Source organism: Tursiops truncatus, chromosome 8, assembly GCF_011762595.2.
Source record: "Tursiops truncatus isolate mTurTru1 chromosome 8, mTurTru1.mat.Y, whole genome shotgun sequence".
Lineage (NCBI taxonomy): Eukaryota > Metazoa > Chordata > Mammalia > Artiodactyla > Delphinidae > Tursiops > Tursiops truncatus.
Genome location: NC_047041.1, coordinates 82864173 through 82878446, shown reverse-complemented (window position 1 = coordinate 82878446; position 14274 = coordinate 82864173). Strand labels below are relative to the sequence as shown.

General features: G+C 36.9%; 1 protein-coding gene across 1 annotated transcript in view; it reads left to right on the top strand.

The window, feature by feature from the left end:
- The first annotated feature begins 2013 nt into the window (after positions 1–2013).
- CCDC73 (coiled-coil domain containing 73) overlaps positions 2014–14274 on the top strand; it is a 103121-nt gene continuing 90860 nt past the window's right edge. Inside the window, exon 1 of the mRNA XM_033861715.1 lies at positions 2014–2151. Within this exon, the coding sequence (XP_033717606.1) occupies positions 2014–2151 (138 nt within the window). The remainder of the gene's footprint in view (positions 2152–14274) is intronic.

Genomic DNA, 14274 nt, shown 5'->3' with positions numbered 1-14274 from the left:
GGAAATGATTACCTCTGGGGTGCAAAGAATGAAGCAAAGCGGGTTAAGTGAAAAATGGGATGTATAAGGGCCACAGCGAAGTTTAAATAAGTTCCAGTCTTAGTCCCAAAACCTTTAGACTTGACATATTTATGCCTACCACTTCCATTTAAAAGTTGGGGTACTGTCACATCTTAACTCTGGACTGTTGTCATGACTTCGATTCATGTTCAGTAATTTGGAAGGGGTTTTTAAAAATACGGTGACTTAACAATATGAGCAGAGTTGTTTGGCTTTGGTATGTTTAGTCCCTGCTTATAAAAGATGGCAAGAGAGACTGTTCTGGACCACTGTGCTTAGAGACCCCTCATGCATAAGAAAGAAGTGCTGTGTAAGCTCCGTAATGAATGGGACCATTCTAGATGTGTGTGAGCCCTAGATCACGATGTCTAACATTGTAAAATACATAAACTAAAACACCGGCAGCTTTACCTTTAGCCTTCTCAAAGTCATATCTGTTTCTGAATTCCCATGTCACTTCCCATGAGAGCATGTATGAATCTTTTTCTATTTTGGGTAATAACATTGGTTATAAATTTACTCCCTCTCCCCCTTCTTAATACTGTAGTTTAGTAGTTTTTAGCACTTTCTCCTTTGGCCATGTCTGAAAGAAAGTCTGGGGAATTCCCTGGTGGTCCAGTGGTTGGGACTCCTTGCTTTCATTGTCGAGGGCCCGGGTTCGATCTCTGATTGGGGAACTAAGATCCTGCAAGCTGCACGGTGCAGCTGGAAAAAAAAAGTCTGACTGAGCTGTCCTGTGAAGAAGATAATGGGAACTTCAGTTTACTCCAGGTTACACAGTCAAGATTTTAATTTCCAGACTGAAGTCTCTCTTCTATAAATTGTCTGTTATTATTTTTGCCAGTGATATTTTTTGCTGCCAAGAGCTATAGAATGATATAGAATAGTATCATGAAAAACAGGTCAGTTTCTTAAAAGATGTGTTTTTGATTTATTTTTTCCTTTTGGTTTTTAAGCAATTTGGATTATTTAATATATGAATCATTTCTTCCCTCAGGTAACTGTGAGAGATTAAAAACCAAGTTCCCCTACAAAGGAACAGAGATTCGAGGCAGATGTTACAAAGTTTAGGAAATACCCAGCAGCTCTAGAGGTTGGTATCTATCCTGTGACCAGTTCATCTTATGATTTGCTTTTTGGACTTTATTTGTTTGGGGTTTCCTACTTGGTGTCTGGTCTGCCCTTCAAAGCTAACACTGCTTATGGGTAATGACAAACAGCCGAGTTCTACCCAGGTAACAGACATACCTTGTAAAGAAGGCCCTACCTTACAAGATTAGAGCCAAAGCCTTTCAATTCTGTGGAATGTTATTTTTAAGCTGGCTTTCACACTTAACTCCCGATCTGTTAATGGTAGTATGTAGTGGGTTAAAATGGGATTTTGTAAGTGATCCTGGCAGTTTCACTCTTAGTGTCCCAGCTTAGAGCTGGGTGCTGGAAACTTAGCATCTCCCTTAAGGGGCAGTAGCTTGACAGGCTTCCCTACGCAGAGTCTTGGCATTGGGTAACCCTGCCTCACCTCAACCCCTGGTCCTGGAGCTGTGGCTTGATGGCTCCTTAAAGGCCATTTCTGCCCTGCAGTGGTCATAAAGGGAAGACGGATAACTAAGCTCAGGCAAAATGTCAAGACCTTTGGCTTTATCCTAAAAATGGAAACTAAAGATATTGGTAATGATTCTCTGTATAACATCTTGAATCTGTTACACAACCAATTTAAGGAAATGTATTCCATTGTTATTTCATAGGAAATAAATTGCTGAGTTCCAGCTTCAAGGAAGAGCTAAATATTACATCATATGATATCTCTCTTGATTGAACTATTAAAGCATTGTATCAAAAAACAAGAAAATGTGACATTGTAAAGCCTTTGGAAATATAAGTTGTAAAACAGCAGATAAATTGAATTGCAAAAGAAAAAAAAACCTTTTTATATTACAGGAAATAAATGTTAATATGGAGAATGATTTTAAGACTGAGTTAGCATCATCTGTCTTCACTCTTCAAAGTTCTTCAGAGACATTGTTTTCTATTCAGCTATTAGATTTCAAAACAAGTTTACTGGAAGCATTAGAAGAATTACGTATGAGAAGGGTAAGTTTCTTTTTAAAATGCTTTCTTAAATCAGAGAACTTTATTTTGTCTTAAGGGAAAAAAAAGGCAATGAAATAACCTCTTATTTAGAAAGAAGAAATACAGCCCAGATAACAGAGTAAAAGAGAAAAGGTCAGATTTAGTCAACATCAGGAGATGGAAAAGAAGAAGTTATAAACTAAAGTGAAAAATAAAACAGATTTGGTAAGTCAGCTAGTACTGAGTGCCTTGGAATTCATAGATAGCATTACAGTTGGATACTATGGCTGATTAAAAAAAGAACTGCTCTTTCAGGAGATTATATTTTTGTTATGGCTGTAAAATGGGTGCCAATGAAATGATTAAATATGAAACAAGTAACAGGATTAAGTGACAGAATAAGTGTATGTAGTAAGTATTCTGAGTTCAAATAATAAAATATCCTTATTTTTGGAAGTGATAACCTTGAGATTTTTAGAAAGGAGATATCTAGTATAAAATTGTAAAAGATGTTTGGTTTTAGCAGGAGATCTGTATTGGACAAAAACCCTTAAAAGCATTTCATTTCTGAGATTCTGTGGGTCTGAATTTGCAGAGCATGTTGTCAGCTCTCTATTAGATAGGTTGGAGTTAGTAAGATTCTGAAAAGAAGAAAATAAACTCTAAAACACTGTAATAATGATCTAGGGATGTGGTCACTAGGACTTATGTGTAACTGAAGATAGAACAAAAGAGACAGAAAGGAGAATCAATAGAATTTGCTAACTTCCTGAAAATAAGGTATAAGTGAGAGAAAAAGAGATCTGAAGCAACATTTTTATTATATGAACCCTGTTCTAGGATTTAAAAATATTGAGATTTGTTGTCATAATAAGAAAATTTAATTACCACAACGTTCATCATGTATAAAGCTATTTACGGGCTTCCCTGGTGGCGCAGTGGTTGAGAATCTGCCTGCCAATGCAGGGGACGCGGGTTCGAGCCCTGGTCTGGGAAGATCCCACATGCCGCGGAGCAACTAGGCCTGTGAGCCACAACTACTGAGCCTGCACGTCTGGAGCCTGTGCCCCACAACAAGAGAGGCCGCGACAGAGAAAGGCCCGCACACTGCGATGAAGAGTGGCCCCTGCTTGCCGCAACTAGAGAAAGCCCTCACACAAAACGAAGACCCAACACAGCCAAAAATAAATAAATAAATAAATAAATAAATAATCCTTCCCTCTACTTTAAATAAATAAATAAAAATAAAGCTACTTACTATCAGTATCACAAAACTCTATTAAACAAAGAAGAAATCCCGCTAAAAAAGGTATCTTAGATAAGCATTGAAAATAACTACTGTTATAAAATTAGCTTAAGATGTTATCTTTTCTAAGTAAAGCAAGTTTAGGTAACTATTTAAAGCTTTATATTCTGTTTTATTCTGTTTTAAACATTATATTTTTGTCTGTTTATATTTCTTCCATGAAAAATAAGCTTCCCTTAAAAATCTTCTGAGGGCTTCCCTGGTGGCGCAGTGGTTGAGAGTCCGCCTGCCGATGCAGGGGACACGGGTTCATGCCCCAGTCCGGGAAGATCCCACATGCCGCAGAGCAGCTAGGCCCGTGAGCCATGGCCGCTGAGCCTGCGTGTCCGGAGCCTGTGCTCCGCAATGGGAGAGGCCACAACAGTGAGATCACGGCCCGCGTACCGCAAAAAAAAAAAAAAAAAAAAAATCTTATGAAAAATTTCAGGGTAACAGTAGGAACAGTGGTTTTTAATAATCAAGTGCAGGAATGTGTACTACGTTTTCTTAATATTTATTTATTTATTTAATTTTTATTTTTGGCTGCATCGGATCTTAGTTGCAGCATGAGGGATCTTTGTCGTGGCATGTGGGATCTTTCGTTGTGGTGCATGGGCTCTTTATTGCGGCACTTGGACTTCTCCCTAGTTGTGGTGCATGGGCTCCAGAGTGCATGCGCTCTGTAGTTGTGGCACACAGGGCTCTCTAGTTGTGGCTCACATGCTTAGCAGCTGCAGTGCATGGGCTTAGTTGCCCCTTGGCATGTGAGATCTTAGTTCCCCAACCACGGATCAAACCCATGTCCCCTGCACTGGAAGGTGGATTCTTAACCACTGGACCACCAGGGAAGTCCCGAATGTATACTACTTTTAATAACATTCCCCACTGAAAGGAGAACTTTATTCTTAAAAGGAGGGAAATTCCTCCTTTCATTGGAAAATGACAGTTATGATTTTCACATTTACCATAATGGCAACACTTTATCCATATTGCTGGATTTTATTTTTCATCCATATTTTAATAGGAAAATTTCAAAAATGCATAATAGTTGAAAGAATTTCACAGTGAACACCCATATACCCACTAAGATAGGGAGAATAATGGCCACCCCAATGATGTCCACATTCTAACTCTCAAAACCTGTAAATATGTTACCTAACATGGCAAAAGGGACTTTACAGATGTGATAAAGTTATATATTTTGAAATGGAGGGATTATGCTGAATTATTCAGATGGGCCTAATTTGTTCACAAGCGTTCTTATAAGAGGAAAGCAGGATAATCAGAATCAGAGCAAAAGATGTGATGTCAGAAGTAGAGGGTGTGGTCAAAGAGATTTGAAGATGTTATACTGCTGGCTTTGAAGATGGAGGGTAGAAGCCACAAGTCAAAGTGTGCAGGTGGAAGCTGGAAGAGGCAAGGAGTTCCCCCACAGAGACTTCATGAAGGTGTACAGCCCATCCAACACCTTGGTTTTAGCTCAGTACGAATATTTTAGATTTGTTTCTTTTTTAATTTATTTTTTTATTGAAGTATAGTTGATTTACAGTGTGTGTTAGGTTCAGGTGTACAGCAAAGTGATTCAGTTATAGGTGTGTGTATGTATATATATATATATGTATGTGCGTAAGTATATATGTGTGTGTGTGTGTGTGTGTGTGTGTGTGTGTGTGTGTGTATTCTTTTTCAGATTCTTTTCCCACATAGGTTATTACAAAATATTGAGTATAGTTCCCTGTGGTACACAGTAGGTCCTTGTTGGTTATCTATTTTATATACAGTAGTGTGTATATGTTACTCCCAAATTCCTAATTTATCCCTCCCCACTACCTTTCCCCTTTGGTAACCATAAATTTGTTTTCTATGTCTGTGAGTCTGTTTCTGTTTTGTAAGTATGATTTTTTTAAGATTCCACATGTAACTGATATCATCTGATATTTGTCTTTCTCTGACTGACTTACTTTGCTTAGTATGATAATCTCTAGGTCCATCCATGTTGCTGCAAATGGCATTATTTCATTCTTTTTTATGGCTGAGTAATATTCCATTGTGTGTATATCTATATATTGATATCTATATCACATCTTCTTTATCCATTCATCTGTTGATGGACATTTAAGTTGCTTCCATGTCTTGGCCATTGTAAATAGTGCTGCAATGAACACTGAGGTACATTTATCTTTTTGAATTATGGCTTTCTCCAGATATATGCCCAGGAGTGGGATTGCAGAATCATAGGGTAGCTCTATTTTTAGTTTTTTAAGTAACCTCCATACTGTTCTCCATAGTGGCTGTAACAATTTACAGTCCTACCAACAGTGTAGGAGGATTTCCTTTTCTCCACACCCTCTCCAGCATTTATTATTTGTAGAATTTTTGATGATGGCTATTCTGACTGGTGTGAGGTGATACCTCATTGTAGTTTTTGATTTGCATTTCTCTAATAATTAGGGATGTTAAACATCTTTTCATGTGCCTTGTGGCCATCTGTATGTCTTCTCTGGAGAAATGTCTATTTAGATCTTCTACCCAGTTTTTGACTGGGTTGTTTGTTTGTTTTTGATATTGAGCTGTATGAGCTGTTTATGTATTTTGGAGATTAATCCCTTATCAGTTGCATCATTTGCAAATATTTTCTTCCCTTCTGTAGCTTTTTTTTGTTTTGTTTATGGATTTTTTTGTTGTGCAAAAGCTTTTAAGTTTAATTAGATCCCATTTGTTTATTTTTGTTTTTATTTCCTTTACTCTAGGAGACAGATCCAAAAAGATGTTGCTGAAATTTATGTCAAAGACTGTCCTGCCTATATTTTCCTCTAGAAGTTTTCTAGTACCCCATTTTACGTTTAGGTATTTAATCGATTTTGAGTTTGTTTTTGTGTATGGTGTTAGGGAGTGTTCTAATTTCATTCTTTTACATGTAGCTGTCCAGTTTTCCCAGCACCACTTATTGAAGTGACTGTCTTTTTTGCATTGTATATTTTTCCTCCTTTGTTGTAGGTAAATTTACCATAGGTGCATGGGTTCACTTCTGGTCTTTCTCTCCTGTTCCATTGATTTATATTTCTGGTTTTGTGCCAGTACCATACTCAGCATGTGTCTCAGCATGTTTCTCCTTGGGTTTATCCTGTATGGGACTCTCTGTACTTCCTGGACTTGGGTGGCTATTTCTTTTCCCATGTTAGGGAAGTTTTCAACTATAATCTTCAAATATTTTCTCGGGTCCTTTCTCTCTCTCTTCTCCTTCTGGGACCCCTATAATGCAAATGTTGTTGCGTTTAACGTTGTTCCAGAGGTCTCTTAGGCTGTCTTCATTTCTTTTCATTCTTTTTTCTTTATTCTGTTCCACAGCAGTGAGTTCCACCATTCTGTCTCCCAGGTCACTTATCCATTCTTTTTTTTTAAAATAAGTTTATTTATTTTATTTTTGGCTCCATTGGGTTTTTGTTGCTGCACACGGGCTTTCTCTAGGTGCAGTGAGCAAGGGCTACTCTTCGTTGCAGTGTGCAGGCTTCTCATTGCAGTGGCTTCTCTTGTTGTGGAGCGTGGGCTCTAGGCATGCGGGCTCTGTAGTTGTGGCACACGGGCTCAGTTGCTCCGTGGCATGTGGGATCTTCCCAGATCAGGGCACGAACCTGTGTCCCCTGCATTGGCAGGCAGATTCTTAACCACTGCACCACCAGGGAAGTCCCCACTTATCCATTCTTTTGCCTCAGTTATTCTGCTATTGATTCCTTCTAGTATAATTTTCATTTCAGTTATTGTATTGTTCATCTGTTTGTTTGTTCTTTAATTCTTCTAGGTCTTTGTTAAACATTTCTTGCATCTTCTTGTTCTTTGCTTCCATTCTTTTTCCGAGGTCCTGGATCATCTTCACATATCATTATTCTGAGTTCTTTCTCTGGAAGGTTGCCTATCTCCACTTCATTTAGTTGTTTTTCTGGGGTTTTATCTTGTTCCTTCATCTGGTACATAGCCCTCTGCGTTTCATCTTGTCTACCTTTCTGTGAATGTGGTTTTTGTTCCACAGGCTGCAGGATTGTAGTTCTTGCTTCTGCTGTCTGCCCTCTGTTGGATGAGGCTATCTAAGAGGCTTGTGCAAGTTTCCTGAATGGAGCGACTGGTGGTGGGTAGAGCTGGCTGTTGTTTGGGAAAAATCTTTAATTCCAATTAATAAATGTAGGAGGACACAGAGAAGTAGAAACCACCCTTAGAACATCACAGTAATAATTCCTGCAGGGAAGATCCACTGATGAATGCTAAAATTAGTGGATGAAACTTTAAGGAGAAACAATAATTGCATAGTCACACAATATCTTCCCCAAATTATTTAATAAGTTACTGTGGTGGTTTTATACATGTTTACATATTGTTTGATACTCCTCCCTCTAGGAAGGGGAGCTTAATTTCCCTTGCCTTGATTGTGGACTAAGTTCTAACAGACAGAAAATATAAAGGGAAAAATACTGTGTTTTTTTTAAAGCACAGTATGTTTTTAAAAATACAGTTTACTGTGGAGAAACCTGGCAGATACCACCTTAACTAAGTGATTAAGGTTAAGATCCCCAGAAAGAATTCGTATTGTATCAATAATTCATGTGAATATGAAGTACTCATGATATGATGTGATGAGAAGGGATCTTTACCTCTGTGGTATTCTTCCCCGAAACATAGTGTAATCGTGAGAAAATATCAGACAAACCCCATATGTGGAATATTCTGCAAGATACCTCAACAATGCTTGTCTAAAGTATCAAGGTCATGAAAAACAGGAAGGCTGAGAAATTCTCACAGATTGGAGGAGTCTAAGGAGACATGATTAAATGTAACATGGTATCCCATATTGTGTTCTGGAACAGATATTGGTGGAAAAACTAGTGAAATATGTAAACTTTGCAGTGTAATCAATAATATTGTTACCATGTTACTTTCTTAACCTTGATAAGTATATCCTACTTATGTAAGATTTCAACATTAGGGAAGCTGGGTAAAGGGTATACAAAAACTCTACTATCTTTACACAAGTCTTCTGTAAATCTAAAATTATTTCAAATTAAAAAGTTTGTAAAAAGAAATTAGAACTTTGAAACAGTGAAAATTCAAGAAATACTGTAGTACAAATTAATGTGATTCTTTTTTATATTTTTGAGAGATATTAAGTAAGCAAGACTATATTTGGTCATTCACTTAATGTTTCCTGAGCACTTACTGTGACAGGTTTTAGAGATTATAATACCATGTAATAATAAAGGAGTGCAGAATATACTGTGAGAGTGTGGCTAAGGAAATGCCTAACTTTACTAAGGGGAGTGAGGTAAGCTTCATGGAAGAAGTAACTCATGCAAAGATATGAATGAGTAGGAATTTTGGATCAGTCTTTCTATCAATTATGCTAGTCTTTTTAAGGAATTAAATTTTGACTTTGATGATTCTCTTGCATATTTGTTTTATGTTTTATTACTATCTGCTCTTATCTTTATTATTTCCTTACTTTAATTTGTTGGTTTTTTGTCTTGAACTTTTGAAGATGGTATTTAGTTGATTAATTTTAACCTTTTTTTCTTTTCTAATATACAGTATTTAAGGCTCTAAACTTTTCTCTTAGCATGCCTTTAGCTGGATTCTACAAATTTATGTAGATTTTATCTTCATTATCATTCAGTTCAAATTACTTTCTAATTTTGTTTTTGTTTTTTTTTGCGGTACACGGGCCTCTCACTGTTGTGGCCTCTCCCGTTGCGGAGCACAGGCTCCGGACGCGCAGGCTCAGCGGCCATGGCTCACGGGCCCAGCCGCTCCGCGGCATGTGGGATCTTCCCGGACCGGGGCACGAACCCGTGTCCCCTGCATTGGCAGGCGGACTCTCAACCACTGCGCCACCAGGGAAGCCCACTTTCTAATTTTCATTGTAATTTATTCTTTGACCCATGTGTTATTTAGACGTGTACTACTTCATTTATAAATATTTGGGAGTTTTATTTTACTTTCTTTAATTTTACTTTTTATTAACTTTTAAAAATTGAATTTTAGCATAATTTTACTATGTCAGATTATAAGCACTATATAATTTCAATCACTTAATATTTTTGGAGCTTTTCTTTCTAGCCAAGCATATAATCAAGTTTGGTAAATATTCCAACATAGATGAACTTGAAAATAATATGTATTCTGTATTTCTTGGGTGCAGTATACTATGACTGTGAATTTGGTCAACTTTGTCAGTCTTGTTCAAATCTTCTATATAATTATTGATTTTTTGTCTATATTTTCCTTCTTTTTCTTTTTCTGTCCATGTTTCAGTCTGGTTATTTTTTTTTGTTCTTTCAGTTAATGAATTTTCTCTTCAGTTTACCTAATCTGATGATTAAGTCAATCTATTGAGTTCTTAATTTCACTTCTTAAATTTTCAGTCCTAATATTTTCATTTGGTTTTACTTTTATAACTTTCATTCCTCTGCTGAAATTGATTTTGTCATATAATTTCTTGAGCATATTAGTTTTATCTACTTCAAGTCTGTGTCTATAAACGCCAATATCTGGACCCCTTGTAGATCCATTTCTATTGTCTCTTTTTTTCTCTTCATTTTTGGTGTTTTGACCTTTTGGCGGGGCGCAGCCAAAACAAAACACAACAAAAAAACCCACAATGATTTGCTAGGGAAATTGTGAAGGAAACTGGGTAATTATTGGTATAATATGTGGTAAATAACATTAAGCAGCATTTTAATGCCCTATAAAATTAGTTATGCTATGAGTGAAATCATACCCCTTTGTAATTATAATGATTTGTAGAATCTGTATCTTTATACTGCATAGAAAACTGATAAAATGGGTATTATCTACATTGCTGAAAAATAACATTATAATAGGCTTCTACTATATTAGGATTTTGATTTAACTTCATGCTTTTTATTAAAAATTATTACTTACATTTTATTTGAACTTTTCATTTTTATTCATTCTTCAAGCAGCTTTCAAAAGTTATTAATAAAAATTCTTATTAAATTGTCAATGAGAAAATATATATTAAATTTGGTAAGAAAATCCCATGTGTAACTTCAATAAAGTATACAAGATAGAACCTTAAAAGTGTTTATTTTTTATTAGCTGCCTTAGGACTACAAGGATTTAAGTGTTTTTATAAAAACAATAAAAGAGGAGTAATTTGATGGTTTATTTACTCTTTATAACCTTTAGAAAGTGCCATGCTTTTTTTGAAGTACTTGTTTCAGGCTGTAGTTTTACAAGATGGGCTGTGTATTGGTCAGGCCTCTTCAATTCTTGACCCTGAACAGATTTAGGGACATAGTACATAAACCAGGCACTTGTCCAAGCAGCCAAAACTGTTACTGGGTACTTTTATTCTCCTTTTCAAACTCATAATCCACCTCCTACGAAATTGCCCAATTCAGTTCCTCATGTTGTCTAATACAATACTAATCTCTCTTTCCGAGAGTTTCTTGGTTTGATTATCTACAAAATATCCAAGATAAATATCTCTAATATGCATGGCATAGCCTAAAAGTTCACATTTAAATAAAAATCTCTTACCTAATTCGTATTTAAACTACTGTTTTCATGTTAGTCAACTTAATCTATTACAAAGACTTCTCAAATAGAAAAATATTAATATTAGAATATCCATAACAATTTAAAAGTTTTTTGCCTTTCCTTTCAACAAATATTTCTTATTTTGAAGTGTTCAACCAAATAATCAGAATGTACTTGTATATTTAAAATAGGTAGTGTGATTTTGAATGGTGTTCTAACTTTAATGGGATATGAAGATTAAATTCTGAAGTTTTTGAAGGAAAGGAGTATATTATAGCAATTCATACTGTCCTACACAACCCACAGTTTCTTAAAGGTGATATAATGGCATGTTTAAGAGACTCTGGAGACAGATCATCTAGGTTCAAATACTTGCTCTGCTGTTTACCTGCTATATGACTTTAGGCAAGTTACTTATCCTCTTGCTGATAACCCAGTTTCCTCATTTATAAAATGGCAGTAACAAGAATACAAGTAACGCATAAAATTATACGTAAGGTTAAATTAATATATAAAAAGTGCTTAGAACAATATCTAAATCATAGTAAGATCTGAGAATCCCCTGTAGCCACTGAAAGAGAAGTGTAGGGCTTCCCTGATGGTGCAGTGGTTAAGAATCCACCTGCCAATGCAGGGGACATGGGTTCGAGCCTTGGTCCCGGAAGATCCCACGTGCCGCAGAGCAATTAAGCCTGTGCGCCACAACTACTGAGCCTGTGCTCTAGAGTCTGTGAGCCACAGCCACTGAAGCTCGCGTGCCACAACTGCTGAAGCCCGCACACCTAGAGCCAGTGCTCTGCAACAAGAGAAGCCATTGTGATAAGAAGCCCACGCACCACAACGAAGAGTAGCCCCCACTCACCACAACTAGAGAAAGCCCACATGCAGAATCAAAGACCCAATGCAGCTAAAAATAAAACAAATAAAAAAAAATAAAAAATAAAAGAGAAGTGTATAACCAGGCCCACATGAAGAAAGCTGTGTCTTGTACATTTTCAATCCACCTGCTTTGGGAAGATATGCATGTTATATGTTCTACACACCTCCCCCCAAAAATGTGTATACACTTATTTCTTTTTTCAATGTTTTGACTGTAGGTACATATTACTTTGAGAGCTTCTGTTCTCTCCTCACTTTATTTATCACATAGCATACCTTGTTCGTATACATTCTGTCCCTTATTCCATGCTGGAAGAACCTTGACTGTGTCTTAGGGTCCAACTCTCACCAATATGAGTTAGGTAAATCCTGACTGTCCTAACCTCTCACGAAGGTTCAATGCATTTCACCAGCCAGCAACTGGTTTAGGAGTGGGCATATGACCTAGTTATGGCCAATGAGATATCAGAAGATACGATTAGGAAGCTTCTGGGAAAAGTTTTGTTATCCTTTTAATAAGAGATTACACTTTTTCTACTGTAGGATAATGTCCTTTCCATCCTTGATGCCTAAAATTAAAGTAGCTAAGGGGTGAAAAGTTTAAGGAAAATCACTTGGATAATGGCAAAATGGAAAATGGGCAGAATTATAGTCCTTGATGATATTGTTGAGCCACTGAAATAAATTCTAGAAGGGCTCTGCCTTTGGACTTGTCATGTGAAACAGTTAAGTCCCATAAACCATTGTGAGTCGGGGTTTGTCGTTGCTACTTGCTGCTGAAAGCATTTTCAGTGAGACAGCTTTCATGAAAGCCTCTGAATACCATAGCATAAGTGTGTGTGTATGTGTGTATGTAATAAAGCAAAGAACATGTGAGAGAGTCATAGGAAAATATTTCATAACAAAATGTATTTTATCTGTTAACATCCACTCTTCGATTTCTCCCAGTTTGTTATGAAAATTGTTAAACATACAGCAAAACTAACAGAATTTGACAGTGAACACTCATACACCATTAACATTTTACTGTACTTGTTTTATCACATGTATCCATCTACTTAACCCTCCTTCAGCTTTATATTTGATGATTCCAGAGTAAATTGCAGGCATCAGTGCACTTCCTAAATACTTCAGAATGTGTATCATTCAGAATTCTATGGTGAAATTATGTGGGCCTGTACATTTCTTTTTTTGGAGCTTTTAAATTTATGACTATAGGGCTTTTGAAGATTGTTATTTATCTTCTTGGTTGAGGTCTGATAGTTTGTGGTTTTAGAAGAATTGGTCTGTTTCTGTAAGTTGTCAAATTTATGAGCATAAACTTGTTTGTAGCATTCCCTTAACTTTTTAATGGCTTTAGGGCTTTCGTATATGGTTCTTTTAGCACTTTGAGCATATTTAAAATTATTGATTTATTAAAGTCTTTGTCTAGGTCCGTTGTCTGCACTTGCTCAGGGACAGTTCCTATTAAACTGTTTTTTTTTCCTGTGTATGGATCACACTTTTTAAAAAAATAATTATTTTATTTGTTTATTTTTGGCTGTGTTGGGTCTTTGTTGCTGCACGTGGGCTTTCTCTGGTTGCGGTGCGCGGGCTTCTCACTGCGGTGGCTTCTGTTGTCACGGAGCATAGGCTCTAGGCACGTGGGCTTCAGTAGTTGTGGCATGTGGGCTCTAGAGCGCAGGCTCAGTAGTTGTGGTGCACGGCTTTAGTTGCTCTGCGGCATGTGGGATCTTCCCCGACCAGGACACAAACCCATGTCCCCTGCATTGGCAGGCGGATTCTTAACCACTGTGCCACCAGGGAAGCGCTGGATCACACTTTTCTGTTTACTTGCATGCCTTGTAAATTTTTTTTGAGAAATGGACATGAATATTTTGAATATGTGACAACTCTGGAAATAAGATTCCTACCTCTTCTCAGGGTTGCTTCTTGTTTTTGTCATTATTTGTTTGTGTAGTGACTTTTCTGAAATAATTGTGTTAAGTCTTCAGTTTTTGTCATGTGCTCTTAGCTTAGTGATCAGCTAGTGCTTTGTTTGACATAGATTTCCTTAAATACCTGGAACCAAAACAAACAAACAAACAAACTCTGTCTTTGCAGAAGAGCTCTGTGTGTGTGTGTTGGGGTATGCCTTCAACACTCAACCAGGCAGCTTTCAAGTCTACCTATTGAAGTTTCTGACAGAAGCTTCAGATTTCTCTAGTGATACCTTGTGTTTATTGTGTGGGCTAATTCAAGAGTATTACAATATTTTAAATGAAATCAGAGGGTTTTTCTAAATAACTGCTTCTTGCTTGGCTTTGGGCTTCCCCCCTTGACTTTGGGTCTTCCTTTTGTGCTGCTTCCCAGAGAGAGTCTATCCTTTCAGCTCTCCCAGCTATGTCTCACTGTTTTTTTACTTGACACTTGTTAGTTGGGTGGTGGCAGCA